Genomic DNA, 18,810 nt, shown 5'->3' with positions numbered 1-18,810 from the left:
AGCTTAATAAAAATAAAAAAAACGAGATATACCTATAAATGATACAAATAAAAGCCTCTGTGCTGTCCAGATTTTGCTGTTCTATGAAACACAAAGATGTGCATGTTGGAATCAGAAAACCCACTTAAATGCCTACAGGCATGTGTGTGTGTCCTGTGTGAGAAGCCAGTGTCGGTGTCCTCGTTCACTACCCAGGCGCCGCCCTCGCAGTGACGCAACACCTTCGCAACATCGACACCTTTAAGTCGATGTTAATCAGGCTACTCGTTCACAGGGTTGAAACCTTTACATATAAGGTATATTTTCATCTGCTCACTTCTGCTGCCTTGTGTTTGATACAATCGCCTTGCGTCTGATATAATTTGTTATAGAGGGATGACATGCTTTTGTTAAAACACCCTGACTCTATAATGACTTTAGTACTGTACTGCTGGAATATGTGCTGTCAAATCTTGAGTAAATAATCAAATAAAGTCCTGAAGCACTGAAGAATATTACAGTTTAAGAGCCAAGCATCTGAATGACAGAATGCGGTTGCTTTAACAGGTTGAGGAATTCATTAATGTTATGTATCCTCTTCCTGAAAACGGCAGTAAATATGTCAGTTTTTGGCCACTCTTCTCTCGCACAAAGATGCCAATTCTGCTCTGTCACTATTGCTGCAGACTCGGCTGTGCAATAGTTTTGCTCCCCTTTACAACTGTGTGCTTTACAAACAGAATAACAAGGTGCAACAGTCCTGCTGTGAACGGGCTCTGTGGTTGTAAAAGGAGAAGACAGTATCTGTCGGGCTAGAGCCACTTATATTTCAACTTAGGGGGGACAGTATAGTTATGTTTTTAATATTAGATCAACATTTTCAGAAAAATATAGATTTTGGGTAACGTGTGACGCATTTACCCTCGGTCTGATGTTGGAGAGGTGTGCTGGATTGGCGTGGTTGTTTTGGCCATATTATGAGGAAGACATTGTGATTGTGATCAAAAGCTCCACAACTGTTGCCCAGGCTTCTTGAAAGTTTTACAGGGTTGAGAGAGAACTTTCTGTCTCACTGCCAGAATCGTCACAACTTTAACATAACATTGGGTTCATTTCGGATGCTTTCACTAAAAGGTCATTTGAGAAAATAAGGTTTGCATTCTTTGAATTCCATAAGCATATCCTAGGGATTTTGCTGAAGCACGTTCTGTGTTTGGAGGTGTTCTTTACAGCAAAGAAAGCACACTGACAAAAGAAACTTGTCAACAAGACGGTGATCGCATGTGTGTGTGTTAGAGTGGCAGTGTGTTTGGGTGTGGACAAGAGGTGAGTGAGGTGTTGTTGTGTGAAGATTTTTGATTGAGAGTCTGAAAGACATGTAAGGCTCACAGTTCAACTGATGTTCATGAAATATTGGTAAAGTAACAGAGGAAACTTGATGTTTGATGAGAGGAGATTTCCAGTTTGATAAATGTGTGTTATGAGCTTGTTTATATTTGTTTATACTCGGTATGTGTCTTAACAAGTAGTGTTGCATGTGAATCTGAGTATCTGTGTGTGTTCCTGGGCTGATAAGGGGGATGAGCTTTCCCAGGTCTGCTGCCTCTTTCATCAGCAGAGGAGTGACAGGTTCCCAGGGTCATATGAGTGACCCTGTCTGTATACTGTCATTAAACAGTTACCTCACCACCTAATTATACTGCACCAACTCACTCACGTGGACCTTGAAAATAAGTTTGGTGGCCTTAGATGCTGAGTGAAAAGGAGGGTAGAAGTGAAAAAAAAGAGACACCCTTTATTGAGGAGGCGCAAACAAACAGAGCGGGAGACAGAGGACATGTCTGGACGTGAGTCAGAGGTCCAAGTAAAAGCTGGCCAGACAGACTAGCCTTTCCAGAAACTTGGCTGAGAGTTGACATAAATAAAAGCAAATGTCTTGAGGATTGCAAGTGTTTGTGAGAATACGGGAGTGTTGTTTTGTGCTCACAGAAACTGGTTTTGTTTCTCTTTATTTGTAACTCTGGGCAACAACAGTGACAGCTCCACACACCTGCATTTCAGCATGCCAACATGCTAATCAGACCCCCAAACACACACACACACACACACACACACACACACACACACACACACACACACACACAAGCAGTGTGTGCACCTGGCCCTGCATGGTACGACTGGGCAGGAGAATCCTGTCTTTGTTGCCTTCACATTTAAAAAGAGAGTGTTTTGATGATTTCTTTTTCTCTTTCTCTGTGGGCATGATTTCCAGTCTCTCTCTTTTATTTCTCGCACTGGCTGTCTTTCTTTCTCCTGTCCTTAATGAAAAGACAGTGTTAATTATCTCCGTCTTCCCCCTCCTCCGTGTGTGTCGCTCACCCTTCATTCACTTATTGAACCGACCCAGCAGACAGGCAGATCTATTCACAGGGGACCACTCAGTACTTAAGGAGTTTAAACACCACTGGACGTTGTGAAAGGGGCAGAGCTCGCGGGAGTGGATACATGATACCCACTCTATTCCTCCGCTAGTCTCCAGCAGCCAATACACACTCTGTTACAATAGAAACACTAGAGTCTTTTACCCTCCTCGCTTCATTACATCCTGATTGAGGCCCGTTTGTGCCAACGATGGTTTGGATATTAGCCAACATTTATTCCACACAGTCGGTGACTGTTGAAAGATATTTGTGCATAATAAATCAAACTATACGTTTTTTTTTTCTTCTGTGCTCTACCGCTTTAGTCTCGTGTTTTCCTTTTTAAAAAGCCCACATTGTTTAGTGTTTTATGTGATTTATTCAATCACCATAAGAAGTGGAAGGCTAACGCACTGACCACTCAAAGCACTTAAGAGTACAAGCTCATTTTGCATTCATACAGCACCTCAGTCTGTCCTGTGCTTTTTATCTGTCATACACAGATTCAAACTGTGGGGCAAGATGTGTAAGGCTATATTGTGTTCAGTATTTTGCTCAACTATTGGGAATATAGGCATCAAACCACCAACCTTCCAAATGGTGGACTAGTCCTCTGACTCCTGAGTTACAGGATGGAGATTTTACATGTGATTAAAATACATGAGCTGTTATTATTGGTTGATGAATGTTTTCCGAATGGCTAACAGGTCTGAGGGTGTTATCATGCTTCTTCACTTGGAACAGAAGCTGTGTATTTCTATAGAAGTAAAAAATCCCAAAAAAAGACAAACAAATTTAGCTAATAAAAGTCTTACCTCAGCTAATTTCTGGGGTTTTTTTGGGTTTTTTTTATCTATAAAGCATAAAATATTTGTTCAAGCCATTTAGTTTTTAGCCAAAAAAATCCACAGAAAATACATGAAAGGATAAAAGATGCTCCTATCAGCACTCACAGTCTAGTAAAACAATTTAGGTTGATAGTATGACTTCCCCCGGTAAAGCTAGGCCAATTATTAACTTTTGGTTCAGTGCAGTTGCTGAAGAATACACTCCTTTTGTTAGCAAGGTAGCCTACGACTTTATTGATCCCTTTATGTTGAGGTCTAGCAGTTTGGTGCAGGGCAGTAGAATAGCCTATTTTAAACTTGTGTCCTTGACACTCAGATGTCGCCTGAATAAAGAAAGTTCCTCTTCCCTCATAAAATTAAATGGTGGTGTTCACTGTGACTACCAAAGTGCTGAGTAAGTGGAGTCACGGAGATGTGTCTCGGGCGCGAATTAGAGATTTAAGAGTGTGAAAACGTCTTTGACATGTTGCTTCTAGGGAATTTGATGACGACGTGCTTATCCTGCGGATGAATGCGTGCGGAAACCTCTGTGCGCTTTTTGCAGAAGGCGCAGCTGCTCGCGATCAGTGAAACGGGGCCAGAGGAGGAGGAATTTGGGGTGTGCCTTTTTATCCAAGCCTCCCTCCCTTGCTCATCGCCTCCCTCTCTTCGGAACGTGTGTGTGTGTGTGAGAGAGAGAGAGAGAGAGAGAGAGAGCGAGTGAGTGTGTGTCTGAGTGGAGGCACTGCGGGAGTGGGTCAGTCAGTCAACGCTGCTGACTCTTACAGGCGGTTCCCCGGATATCGGCGGTGGAAAGCACCGGCTGTATTCACTGTCGGTCTCTCCTGCTTCACAGCCACAGAGGTGGGATATGCCAAACGGGAACAAAGCGGCGTGAAAGCTGAACGGTTGTAGAAATGAGCGGTCGCGTGCTGAACGGGAAAATGCTGCAGCTCCCGGCTCCGCAGCGCGTGGGGAGGACAATGCACTTTCTGTCAAGGTAAATGGATGAGAGGAGACCAGAGCCTGTATGTGACTGGGGATGCCGGATGAGAAGCTAATTAGCACTCTGGTGACATTGCTTTTGATTGTGTGAGCGTAATACGGATGCGTATGTGATCGAGGTGAATGTGTTGCAGAGGCTCTGGTGGAGCCTGCGCGTAAAAATGAGCAGCACGTCTCATTCATAAAACTCCCAACAGCTGCATGGTGGCACGTTTCGCTATTGTGACTTGCATGTGCTTAGATGTAGCTCGTATGAGACAGAGTTTTACTGTCTGGACGGCAAAGGGACTCTAATGAGCGCGCAGATGGAGCTTCCTTTCAATACAGCATGCAAGCATACCGGCAATGCGCAAAGCCATACGTTGAATCAGAGCTGTCTGTTTTTTTGTTACATGTACAGACTTGCAGTAGGTGCATCTGAAGGCAGGTTAATGCAGCAGTTTCAGCCTGAGAGGAAAAGAGGAAACCACATTACTGCAAATCATCTGGGGAGTGCTCGGGCGCTCATAGAGCGCGTGCGCGCCTTAAGTGTCTGTATTTCACGGACTGTTGGCAAACCCATTGTTTTACACTGGGTGCAGTGACAACTGGTTTCCGGTGTTTGGTGGCTCAGTTTGCAGGGGCAGGTATGTGCGTGGGTGGGTGTGTTCGCATTGATCCGCTACAGGACCGAACTGCATTCTTCTGAACGGCTGACCTACATTCTGAACGACGCCTTCTCTCCGTATATCTGCTGCTATTGGGTGAAAACCAGCAGGCCTTCTTTAAATCATGCTGATGCCCACGCCATTATCTAACTGTGTGCATTATTGTGTGGGGGCTAATATAGGCCGGTTGTTATGAGTGATCTGTGGACTGGATTGTGGCTGAAGCCTGGAGCTGGCTTGCTTTACAGACAGATGACACAACATGGACAGACAGAGATGCTCTTAGGATATTGATTCAATTTGTTTGTCTGTCTGTGTGTGTGTGTGTGTGTGTGTGTGTGTGTGTGTGTGTGTGTGTGTGTGTGTGTAAAGCGGTTTGGGGGTGGTCTGCATTGCTCTTTTTTGGTCGAATGACCTCTGCAGCACCCATTGACCCTTTATGTAAACCCATTAAAGCTGAGTGGCCCAATATCAGGGTTTTAGTTGTACACTCATTCACATATAGAAGACACACATCTCATAGACAAATGCTTTTAACATTTACACACTCATTCATGTGCCAGTCCAGTTTTTTTCTTCTTTTTTTTTATCTGTATTTTTTTATTTGGAAACTTAATGTTAAACAGACTTCTGATAAACAGTCAAATACATAGAAACTGAGTCACAAGCGCCCGCCAGGCTTTCGCAGAACTATATGATCGAAGCCAGAGTTGATGATAATAAGAGAGTGGGTTAAAGTCAGGGTGTCAGCTTGTGTGTGTGTGTGTGTGTCTGTGTCTGTGTGCACAATCAGACATGCATCATCAGCTGACCACATCCAGCCAAAAAAGAAAAGATTTGGTCAACTGTTAGTCAATTTGAGGGCTATCCAACATCACCTCAGCAAGTCCCTTTGTGTGCGTTTGCACGTGTCATTTAAACACTACACGAATAGCCTACTCAGCTTTCCAGAGCCGACCCTAGTTCACTACCTCATCCAAACAACAGATTGGCAAGTGACATCACTTGTTATGGCAGGTCACACCCTAATCATTTCAGTTTTGTTTTAATCAAATAAAAATGAAGCATCAGCAGCAGATATGATGCAGATCAGGCTTGTGTCATAGCTGATGTCATCCAGCTGTCAATCGGTTGTTTGGTCACGATAAAGCAGCAGGTCTGATTGGATGAGGGCTTGTTTGACACCTTGACATCAGGTGCTTGCTCAAAGATGAAGCACGGCATTTAAAATGGCATTGCCAATGTATTTAATTGATCTATCTTAATTATATCCATCTGCATGCAGACATGATGTGAAGCAGAAAATTCAGCTTGCTACTGAGAAATGCTGATCAATTTTGTCAGTGGCCACCTGTCGGCTGATAGTGCCTGTGCTATTTAACTTTGATGTTTTAGCAATTAAAAAATTTCACTTCATAGCAACAACAATGTGGTGAAACACCTGTTTAAATCCAATGTCGGGATGCTCTGTTGTCTTATAGTTAAAAGATTTTAAAGGAGGATATAGTAACTTTGGTCTTCAAAAATGATCATCACATGGGAGAGTTTTACCACATAAGGTGTATGTTTCCATTCCCATCTAAGATTATTTATTCATTTACGAGTTGTTGTGTTGTTTTTTTCCCCAGCCTAAAGGGTGACAAAGGTGAAGGAAAATAGCTGATTAATAATACAACAAGAATATTCTAATTTTGATCTGCTTTTAATATTAAAATTGGACAAATTCACAGCTACCTTTACACATGTAAATTTAGAGCAAACATGGCGGGAAACATATTTATACTGTTGCCCTTTTCACATGCGGGTTCTGAATATCGTCAGAAAAAAACACGTCCTCATTAACCCACCTTTGTTCCCCTTTAGTAACTCAGGAATACCAAACGGAGACTGCTGAACACCTCATTGATACATGCAGCAAGTTGACTCTGTGAAATTAGCTGTGAAAACGTATAACTACGACATAAGCTGCATCCGCAGCTTTTATTTACGTGTCCAGAAAAACAGTTGGAAGTTCTGCGTCAGATTTCAGTCCTTTGCTGCCACAGGTTTTGCGTTTTCTACTTCTTTTGGTAGCTTTATAGCTTTAAGGAATTTTAGAGGTTGTAAACATTTTTTCTACTAAGAGCAGCTCTAAAAGTTGTGGATTTCAGCTGACAAACAACACTTTTTTCATTTCCTCTTAAAGGTTTTTTTCTTTTTTACTTGACTAGAGATCTTGAGGTCAAAGATTTAGATTAAGCTGTTTTGGAAACAGACTTTGCTGACTTAGATGCTGGATGAGCTAGAAGTGTCAACAGACTTACACCCTAATGATTCATGGTCCATGAACAGAACTTTAATACTCTCCAGCACACAAACATCTCCACAAAAGCGGTGATTCATTTGAAAATGTTGGTAGTATTAAACCATAGACTTTTGATTAAAGATTAGGTACTTTTGCACTTTTACTGGTTGTATTCACACCACATCAGGATCACAGATGTGATGTTTTGTAACAGCCGGGTTACACCGTAATTGCTCCGTGCACGTAAACTTAGTCTAGCCAGAATTTACATTTGATAAAAGCTGAGTAATTTTTTTCATCCAGTCAATTTACACCGAAGCTGTTTTTACCAGTAACCATACAGTTACATCACATACGAATCTTTTGTACCGTATGAGTCCCTACTTCGAGGTAGGAGCTAAATAATCTTAAAAATATAGTTCTATAATTATCCTCAGCTCACTGAAAAAGATGGGGTTTTTCTCTCAATAGATAAAGGGGCCTTGAAAAAGTTCCCGCAGTCCAGAATCTGTTATGATTTGAGCCACCAACAGGGGGTTGGGGAGATGGATGAAGATGCTGCGTGTTCAACTGTGGGTTTTTGTGTGTGGTGGGATTGAGACCAACATGCATTTTGTCAACATCACAACAACATAATACTACTAAAATAGACTTTTGTTACTTCCTGTTTGGGTTCAGTAAGATATTACTTGGTTAGGGTTAGAAGACAACCATGATTAGACCTAAAAAACCTTCTTTTTGCAACCTGACTGTACCACTATGGATGCCATTTTTTTAATCCTTCTCGTGCAGGTGTTCTCATGACCACGAGAGATCATATATCATTTGAACATAATTATTGGCTGCATCTGACTACATGAGAAAACTACACCACAGGAGCACGTTTTGAGTAAATTGTAGGCCTTGGCTTGATTTTTCTTGATCCCATATGTCTGAAACCAAAACAATCTGGATTTTATTCATTACTCGTTTATTTTCAGATTTCTTCACAAATAGTTTAATTATGGGTGGCCAAGCCAAATATTGGGTTTGTGATGAGATGAACGAGTTTACTTTTCCTGCCTACAAGGTCATTAGGGAGACCTGAGAGTGGAACAACAGATGCTTGTAACCTGTGCTTGTAAGACACCTACACTTTTTTTTATTGTACACACAGGAGCCAGTGTTCACAAACAGAGCTCATATTTTTACGAGGTGGTCCCTCCTGTGGTTTAGTGAGTTTCTCTGTTACTTCAAAGTCAAAGAAGGATCCACAGCCAGACAACAGCGTAGCTTAACAGGCAGCAGGGGATGAGTGAAAAGCTTTAAGGCTGACTTCAGCCACCATGATGAATAATGACTTCAGGATGTAATGTTCACCTGACAGAGGAGTCATTTTCTCAAAGATGTGGCACGAGTAAAGAGCTCAGACAAATTCGCAATAGGAAAAGTGAGACGATTCCTACAGTTTTGTGTTGGAGAGACAAATTTGAAGCTGTGGACTTTTGGTTTCAACGGAACTTCTGAACATGTCATTTTATGCCTGTGTTCACTTGCGCAGTGGTATGCTTATGTGCGACTCCATATGTCGGAGGATTAGGGAGTGGGAACCCAGAATACACTCGCTGGAATGTGAAGTGTGTGTTTTGAGTGGCTCGAGGGCAAAGAATGTCTCCCAAACTCACTGTAACAACTTTAAGTGGCCATACAAGATAGTGTGTGTTATAAGTTACAGCAGGTGATGGGTGCAGAATCCTGCGGGGTGCGCCTCGAAGCCTGATGGTCACCACCACATGCAGTCGCAGTATATGCGAATACAGACAAAAACATACACATTCAGTGATCTGTCTGTCCCAGCATGGGAGCAATGTGAGTGTGTTTTTAATAGGTGTGTGCTTTGTCTCAGCCAGCAGTAGTGAAAGAGTATTACTGCCCCAGTCAATGAGCCTTTTAGTATTTTCTACTCACTGGTGTTCGGACAACCTTTAGCAGGTGCTTAGTGGTGTTCAAGTTAGATTTGTAGGATTCTTTATGTTGTCAGATTTGATTTTAACAAAAGTTACGCAGCTGCACACTTTCTGTTTCTGTCTCCTCATCTGTCTCGACGTATCAAAAAGTTTCCTTACCCCAAAACTGAGTCAAAAAAAGAGATGCTGACCTCAGCCCACAATCCACACTGGAAACAGGAGGAATGGAATTAATTATCTGTACAGAGATGCCCTTTTATTTTAGGGACATGATGCTCTCTGAAAATGTATGCATCTGCCCGCACCAGCTGTTGTGACATGAGCATTTGGTATCCATGTGGATGCACAGCTCCTTCATTTCATGAACAGCAACTCACATCATGGTGCTATAGTTCCTCCCTGAGCTGTATGTACAGTACATAATAATGCTTGTTGTTCCTCTTTTGGTGCTTTAGATAGTGCTGCAAACACAGCCAGTTTCCTCTCTACTGTAAATGAATATCAGACTTCACTTTTAAGTTTCTTTATAACCATAGGGGCAGTTCCCAGGACCCAACAGGTTAACTGTATCACATTTCACTGCAGTGTTGTCAGTGTTATCTTGTGTTTGTTTTGGTGTGAATGTGTGTTTTCAGCTCAGCCCTCCATACAGCCGTCTGTTGCTTGGTTTACGTTGCTCCAGGCATTGTTTCTTTACTATATTCTGTTGATCAAAAGGCAGCTGTCAGTGGGAGCGCTTGTGTCTTTTGCACAGCTGCTTCAAGTTAACAGCAACCTGTAAGGAGCATGCTTCATTCAAATTTGGCACCTCCCTCTGTTTCTCTTTTTTACCTTCCTTTTCGTCCTCTCACTGGTCTTGCTCTTTCAAACCAAAACACCCCCCCGTGTGCCGTTAATTCACGCAGCCGTTAAGTCAGCTGACATGTCTGGAGGGAGGCCAGAGGTAATTCTACCCTAGGATCCAACCCCTGCCCTGGGCCTCTGTGTGCCGGGGTTCCCCCTGTGAGCTCCTCCCTGGTTCTTAGCTGTTGAGTTGAGGCTGGGAAGCTCTCAGTGCTGCACTTCAGACTGAAATACTTATGGAGGTGATTTAAAAGGCCATTCTAACGTGTCCCCAGAGTGCTGTCCTTCTTTTGCTTCCTGCTCTTCTGTGAAGAAGAGGACTTGGGCTGCTAGAGGTTATTGGGTTGTAGCAGATCTCAGTTGGTCACCTCCTAACACGCTCCTATGAAATCTAACTCACAAGTTGTTGTGCTCGCTACAGTAAGAACGCTTCATTGTTAAAATTTCTCCAGTTCCTAAAGAGCCTTTACCTGAAATAAATGTAAATGAATTTTAGTTTTGTATTGTAAATCCTTTCAAAAGGCTTGTTTATACATGGGGGAGGCATTAACCTTTAAACCATAACCCTGTTTTAGGTGATTAAGAAGAAAACTATGACACAAAGGAGACTGAGAAGATAAAAGAGAAGATTCTTGCCTTTCAAGGAATCATCTCCTCACTTTCTCCTGGCTCATACTGTTTTCCTTTTTGGGGCTTATAGTATGAGAAGATCAAGATGACCCAACAGTCAGATGATCAACAGTCACATTTTTTTTCTACGCTCGGTATTCCTAATATGAAGGTTGGAGCTTTCTCTAGTTTCAGATGTTCTGTTTCATGTCACAGGACGAGTCAACCATCAGATGTGTTGTCTCCATGTCGTGTTCTTCATTTTCACTTGAGAGAAGTCACAGAGAGAGAAGGGATTCCGATATATTCACACATATGTGCTGTCCATTGACATTTTTTTCCTTCTTTAACTTTATTTTCTTCTGTGCATCTATTCACTTTTCACTGTTGGAAAAAAAATGGGGGGAAAAAAACACTGACCAGGATTTTTCTTGCATCCAACTTTCCGTTCAGAGATCCCCCAAGTATTTGTAGAATGTGTCCCTTCTTTGTGAGGAAAATCTGGAAGAATGATGGACTTCAGAATTCTTCCACACACAATGACATCTTGGAGCCAGTAATATGCAGCATGGCTGGCTTAGTGTAACCCTCAGTGGAGCAGTGACTTTAGCAAAACTGCAATTCCTGCCAACCACTACCATCACACACTTCTAACAGCTCATTCAAGTCCCCCACAGGGGACACCGGCAGTTGTGTCTTAAACCTCAAGGCCATTGCTGTCAGGTTTATGCCTTTCAAAAGCAGAACAAATATTCTCCTCTCAATTGTCCATTTAGGGATGCAACCTCTATATTTTCCACACACTGTCACATGTACAGCACCTCGAGCTGAGGCCTCTGCCCTGCCTTGATCCCAGTGGCAGATGGAATTAGCAATAATTACGAACTCATTAACTACAGCCTGTTTTATAATCCCCTGTAATTCCCAAATACTGCTGGGTGTGTGCGTCCATGTGGGTGTGTGCACAAAAGACTGTCCAAGCAGTTATTACACACTGTTCCATCCCACATCATGGAAAAAGCAGAGAGGAAACAGTAAATAATGCTGAAGAGGAAATTAATTTGTCTGTGTTCTCAATGGCAGGCTGTTTGTACAATTTAGTTTTTAATTGGGTTTGGTCAGCTATTTGCTGAAAATGTTTAATGATACAATGCAACGGGGAGACTGTGTGGACACTAATTAAAACATACTTTTATTGACAGATTTGTTGCTAATTACCTTTCAAGTGCCCCAAGCTTACGGACAGTAACATTACATTAATAAGTGGGTTGAATCTGTAAATTATCACTTAGAGTCAGTGTCAGCACTGAATGTTTTTGATAAGAACATCACACAACTTCACAATGCACCAGATGATGCATAATTTGTGAATATAAGCAGCCGAAATAACATTTGTGTGCCTGAATTCTTCAGTATTTTAAAGGTTCAGTGACAGGTTGCATAGCTTTTGACGGAAAATGAAAATTTTACTGCTTTGCTCATAATCCACCACGATGATTCACAGATCTGTGTGCATGGGCGTGCACGTGTGTTTTTTGTTTCCTGGTGATAAGCTGGTGAAGTGGTCCAGAAACCCATATTGATAGCCATCTGTGCAAATCTACTGTACACCCCCTGACCCCCCCCCCACCCCCCCCACACACACACAGACACACATTATTTTTTTTTATTATTTTTGCTCTTATCAGGTAGATGCACACCACATGTAATAAAAGCTCACACACATATCAACATGATTATTACCACAAAAATAAATATCTAACATTTCTTTAAATCTAAGCCCCCCCCCAACATGATCAGTTCCACCATGTGTGTTCCAGCTAAAAACAATGGGTGTGGCCCGTCATGCTGCTCTCTGTTGCAAATGAGTCATTTTGTTTCGTTGTCAGTTGGATTTAGATCCTGTTTTACATGTCCAGACTAAAACCTGTGGAGGTTTTTAAAGCAGAGTGCTCTTCCTTACTGTTGCCTTTCTCACTTCATTTTTATGGTTACGATTTTAGTTCAGTTTATGTTTTTTCTTCAGCATTCGTCAAAACATTTCAGCACTAAAGGCGTTAACATTCATGCTGCCTTACACCTGCTGGAAAATGGTATGTGAAGGTTTTTGATGATGTTGATGGTGGTTGATTATCTGCCTAACTCAGAGGCCATATGTCCTGCTGATTACTTCCTTTTGAGGCTGACCTCAGATTTCTCTGCCAACACTAAAGACTTCCTCAGCCTATTACCATCTCTCATCAAGAAGAGCCTCACGCATTTAGTCTTTAGCCATTTTAATGACTTCAGCAACCTTATCATGCATGCCCCATTTGGCTTCTGAACTAACAGCCCAGTACCAGTCTGGCAGCGCCCTACTTTCCATTTGCCTGGAAAGGCATCACTAAAACCAGGAGTGCATCTGATTTAGCCATTTTGGGTTCTGCCATGTGACACTGTGGATTTTAATAGAAATGGAAAGTTTCTGTCCGCTGTATGACTGCAGAAACAGTTTCCATGCATTTCCACATGTTGGAGTCTTTGTCCAAATATCACCCTGAATAGGACGTGTTTAACCCCACAAGGGTACAAAAAGGATCACACTGAATCCCTATTTGTGTATTATTGTGCTCTTTTTCAAAACTAATACTAAATACTAAAACTAATACAGGCCTTTATAGTCTTATCTGATCAAGTGTGGTCCCTTACTTTGCATTGAGATTTCCTTGCCAGCCTCTTATAAGCAACACTGGATTAGTATTTGTACTAGCCTGCAGTGACGTGACTTGCATTCATCATTTCTCCTCGCCACACTAGTGGAATGAGCCTCTCCTGTTGTAAAGTGACGCATAATTAGACAACAAGGATGAGATTTTGTTATTTATTTTTATTGATCTGTTGTGAGTGTGTGCATGGCAGTTTACAGTGGAATGTCTTCCATGAGTGCACGAATATTTTCTTTACTGTGCACTGATTATTCATTGTTAATTGTTTTTGCAAGTGCTTTGAGTGTAGGACAGCCTGTGTCACTACCCGGGGAAGTATAATTCTATTTAGCCAAATACAGAAGCATTACACCAATGTTAAGATTGCAAGCTTATCAACTAATATTGTCAGGTCTGTTGTTGGGGGCAGCCAGTTTTCTAAATTCCACTGCTCCAACAAATCCCAGGCAAAGGTGCTTTGACTCTGTTGTGGGTTTATCTTCCTTCTGGATTTGCTGTATTTCTCTCATTGACTTTCTCCCCTCTCCAAGTGTATAGAAAGGGCAGAAAGAAGAAAGCGAGTTCTCACAATGAACAGTTAAAAAGAAAAAAAGAAAGACCACTCACATTGAGATAAGTGCAATTAGCTTCACTGAACACAAAGTCTTCTTCATAAAAGCAGGGTATTAAGCACAGCAGCAGCTATTCTCTTAATAGCTTGTTAATCTCAGTGTTTGTGTGGGTGTGGCAGTGCAGGTCCCCTCCACACTATATTAGGAACAAAGACTTCATGTCTCTGTGAAAGGAAAGTGTTTTTTTTTTTTTTACCACTGCAACCTCCATTTACTTGGTAAACTGATAGAAATATTTAATCCATTGCTTTCCTGAAACAGTGTGCCTTTCAGAGAGGTGATGAAAACTGAGTTTGCTCTGGATAGTGTCACACTGCTCTGGGCCTCATTGTGGCTTTTCTTCTCAAGGTGCAGTAATGGCAGGAAACCACTTGTGTGCAGCTGGCTCTGGATGACTGAGCACAGAGTACAGTGCAGTCGGAGGCTATATTTTGCACATAGTGCGCTGTCAGGTTTAGGTAAAGGATGACCTTAATCATACCCCTGCCCATTCATATTGCAGCTTAAATTGAATCAACATTGATATTCCTTTTGCTCATGGAATTGCAATCATAAGATTCCATTTGTCTGTATCTATGTCCCTTTACTTACCCTCCAGCTGTGTTCATGTAACTTCAGGTCAGTTCTAAATTCACAAAAGTGAATGAAAGTTTCCGGCTCTATGCTGGACACACAGATGTAGTTTACTGCTAGTATCTACACTCTTTTTTTCCTTGAGAGAGACATGCATGAAGAGGTTAATACGCTAACTGAAATGAATAAAACTGTGACAGGAAAGTGGCTTGACTGAAATGGTGCTTGCTGTGAGATCTGATATGTAAAACCGGTGATTCGGATGAATAGGGTGCTTATATTATCCCTCAGTCTCTGCAGCTGCTGCTGCAAACTGGAGAAGATAAGGTGGTGAAGGAGAGATTTTAATACAGAGAGTGACTCTTCACTGAGCATCATGTTCGGAAGACTTTAGGAACTTTTATGTCACGAACAGCACTTCTCTTTCCACTTCAGCTCTGTCTTTTTTATATCTTTTAATTCAGTTCTTTATTCTCCCTTGCACACCGACTCACCCTCTCCTCCCTCTTCTCTTGGGTACTTTTTTCAAACTCAGTCTTCCTTTTATCTCATCCAGTAGAAGACTGTGGAAAGGAGAGCTGGCTGACAGTGAGTCTAATCCAGGCTTATACTGTTCAACACTGATGTTCGACACTTCAGATATTGGTTAGGAAATTAAAAAATTCAGTTTTGGCTATGTCATAAGTCTTTTGGACTTTGGGGAAAGAGTTCTAAAGTTGCAGATCTGAGCAGACATTTCCATAGATCAAGCTGATGGAAGTTCAACGTATGGCAAAGAAAATCAGGTGGAAATTCTTGCATGTACACATACAGAAAAAAAGAAATCAACCTTTAACACAAGCTGCTTTGAAATGTCCTATGTTCATTTTGGTCTCGACCTCCTCTCAAGTCTAGTTTATTTATTTATTTATTCATTCATTCATTCATTCATTCATTTATTTATTTGTTTATTCGTAAATTAGAAATTCAAAGAGTATGATTTAAAGGAAAGCCTCTCTGGATAGATTATAGGATTTTTTATTGTATGACTCATGCCATTTCTTTAAAAACAAGAAAATCCAGAAGTTTCCATTTTGTGATTTATTATCCACTTGCAAACTATTCTCACTACTCTGATAAAATCTTCTGTTTCACATTCCATTAACCAAACTATGTTGCATATTTAGCAGGTGCACTTTATGATATTTGACCCCTGACCTTGTCTTGCTCTTCTGTGGATTCCTGTGGATTCTTGTTTTCACTTCCTGACGTCAAACCCATTGGAGATGCTGTTTGTTCTGTTTCATATCGGATCTGAATTATTCAACAAAGGACGCTAGCATTCACAGAAGCACTGTGGACAGACAGATATCTCTGAGGCCAATGACAGGATATGAAAAAGCCTCAGAGAGGTACTGGTGGTAGACCACAGCTGTTTGTCTCCCAGCAGAGTCCAATTGGGAGAGAGTGGCACATGCTCAAGTTATGTGTTCAAATAAATCCATTCTGTGAGCTGGATGTTTATTAGTTCCTTTGTGCATTTTTCCACTAGAGGGTAACTGGAAATTTAAGATCAGCTTTTATGGAATAACTATATCCTCTGAAGAAGGTTGTTAAATCTCTGATTGGGTCTTAAAACTGGACACTTTGTTTTAAAAGAGTGAAATCACCTGCCATATTTAAAAAAGCAACAAAAAAACACGTAGTCAGTGCAGTGATTAACTTGATTGTCTCTTGATTTAAATAATTATGAACACCTGGAAATATTCAGTTGGCATGTAAACATGTATAATATCCAAACTGGATTTCTTGTTCTAATTTTGTCTAATTAATTTATCTTGTTTGAAGAAGTAAAAATACACAAATAGAACAGTTAAAGGTTAAAATGCACAATAAGTGTAGCGTCACACAACCAGGATTTCATTTAAATAATTCAGGTTTTGTTGAGTTTCATATTGAGAATAAAACTTTGCGCTTGTCGGCTCTCATGTGTCTGGCCCAGTCTTAAATTTGCCCTTAATCTGAAGCTGGCATATAGACAGAGCAGGGTGACTGCCAGCCAATTCAGAAGTAAAATCTCGTCTGCTCTTTTTTTTGTGTCGAAGATATCTACAGACTAGACAGGGAGCCCCCCACCCCCCCAATCAGTGCCATCAACTCCCCCAGGCTACGGTGTGACCTATAGAGGCACCCAACTGGAAGGCCCACAGCGCTTTCTCTCCCTTCATCCTCCCCTCTACCGCAGTATATACAACCTCATTAAACAAGCCCTGCTCTCTGAGTAGGCTTTACAGTACAGTACCACATCAGTTTCTTAATCTATTGACCTTAATGAGAGAAAGACACAGCTCCCTGACTTTCTCAACGTGACCTATATAATGTACAAGGATGTGAATGTAAACCCACATACAGACCTCCCACATGCGCCTCACTCTCTTCTTCCCTTTGTCATTCCCACAGGTCAGTTTGTTGAGATAGTTTCTTTTAATTAAGCCTTCTTTTAATTATGTATTATGGCCACATTTGCCAGATTAGTGTATGTTTTATCGCTGGAAGGAAATGGTCAACCAAAACTGATTAGTCAGATTAGTCTGTCAGCGAGCCTATAAGTCTACCTCAGACATTATCCTTAGATCCAACAGATTCTAGGAGAAGAGAAGCAGCTAAGCACATTTCTGCCAAGTGGACAGACTTCGTAGTCCTGACACAGTGCCGAATGTACTCGTGGGCGCGTGCATCAGTGTGTGTCCTTCCTGGCTATTTTTGTGTGTGTGGGTTGAGATGATGTTAAGAGTGCTCCAAATTTCAGGTTGCAGAGTGTTTCTGCACATGCAGTGTGAAAGTTGGGTATTTAGGCCAGACAGTCTTCTACACGAGGTTGCTGAATATTTAATCAAAAGATAACTGGAAGACAAGGAGCCAAGTGAGCCAACCGCAGGGGGTAAATGAGCTGCTGGAGCTTTGGAAGATGATGCAGTGCGTGAACTCAGACAAACTGCTTTTTTTGACACATGTACAGTATGATCCTTGATGAATCTCAGCAAGGACTGAGAATAGGCTACTTTGTACTTTAGGGGTTGGACAGTGATGTTTTGATGAGGGCACACTCATTAAATTGGATGCTTGAAACCATTGGAAAGTAAAATCACAGCCCAAGTCTGCGCACCACAATGAGTAATGTACCTCTGTCACTTGTGGATCTAACCTAATTACTGCATCACAGATACGCTTCTTGTATTTAAGGATAAGCCGTGCAATGCTGATTAAATTACACCTTTGATCACAGATGGTAGTATGGTATATGATAGGATCTTAAATCTTTTTTTGAACTAAAACATATAAAGCACTGGTTCTCACACTGCTTCTTGAAGAATACCCCACAGTTCATATTTCAAATGTGCACAGATGTTGCACATGTAATCTCAATATTACTCAACATTGTCAGTTTTGTTCAATTTGTGCTGTAAGGAGCAGGATTTGGACCTTTCACCCATTTATCTATTGTTAACTAAGTATTTCAAATGTTTCTTTAATTCAGCTTTTCATCTTTAATCTATAACTTTAAGGGCAATTTAGCAAACCTTTATAAACTTTAGCTACCTTCTTTTTTTAATAAACCCATAACTTAATGGTTTGAACTCTACTCTTAGATTAGATTAAGCTAATTTTGGTTTATCTTTGCAACTCATTTTATGTACAGTTTTTTCTGTGAATATATTGTATGTTTTCACTTGGTGCAAGAACTTGTTTTTCCTTTGGCTCCAAAGTATTTCAGCTTGGAAGGCTGAGTAAATTGTAATTTGTGTGTCTAACTTGTGATTGACTTGTGTCCTTTGCCATTGTCTCTTTTAGTTGGGATGAGAGCAGTTCCATCAGCAGTGGACTGAGCGACGGCTCAGACAACCTGAGCTCTGAAGAGTTCAACACAAGTCCCACTCTCAACTCCCTCCCTACCACTCCCATTGGCTCCCGCAGAAACTCAAACATTGTGGTAAGTTAAGTGACACGCGAACAGGAGCATACAGAACAGACACACACACAGATGTCAAACGGATAAGCATTGTGCATGTGTGTTGGTTACAGTAGTGTTGATTAAGCTGTTAATCCGCTGATGTTCTGATGAGGATCAGAATGGTGTGTCAGACACTGAGAGGAAACACACAACGAGCAGCTGGACGCTGGCATGAGACACAGCCTGATTAGGTATTCTACTCATGCACATCATATTTATCACTTCTGCAGGGATCTGTGTTACCGCAACATAAACGCTGCATTCAAGTGGGCAGCTGCATTTTTCCACAAGGTTTTTTTTTTTTTTTTTTTTAGGTCTGACGGATCTATTGAATGTGTTCAGAGCTGAAGTTTGAGTTTCAAACTTTTTT

At 41.3% G+C, this 18,810-nt stretch overlaps 1 protein-coding gene across 10 annotated transcripts in view; it reads left to right on the top strand.

Annotated features, from left to right (window-relative positions):
* Positions 1-18,810, top strand: part of nav1a (neuron navigator 1a) — an 87,837-nt gene that overhangs the window by 45,848 nt on the left and 23,179 nt on the right. For 9 of the 10 annotated variants that reach the window (XM_075476817.1, XM_075476816.1, XM_075476815.1 and 6 more), the window contains one exon: positions 18,281-18,419. In XM_075476817.1, coding sequence (XP_075332932.1) covers positions 18,281-18,419 — 139 coding nt within the window. Of the gene's footprint in view, positions 1-3,928; positions 4,227-18,280; positions 18,420-18,810 lie in introns of those variants that run through there. The other variant, XM_075476819.1, reaches the window with a different exon arrangement.

This window comes from Odontesthes bonariensis, chromosome 10 (assembly GCF_027942865.1).
Source record: "Odontesthes bonariensis isolate fOdoBon6 chromosome 10, fOdoBon6.hap1, whole genome shotgun sequence".
NCBI classification, from domain to species: Eukaryota; Metazoa; Chordata; class Actinopteri; order Atheriniformes; family Atherinopsidae; genus Odontesthes; species Odontesthes bonariensis.
This window is presented reverse-complemented; position numbering and strand designations above follow the sequence as displayed.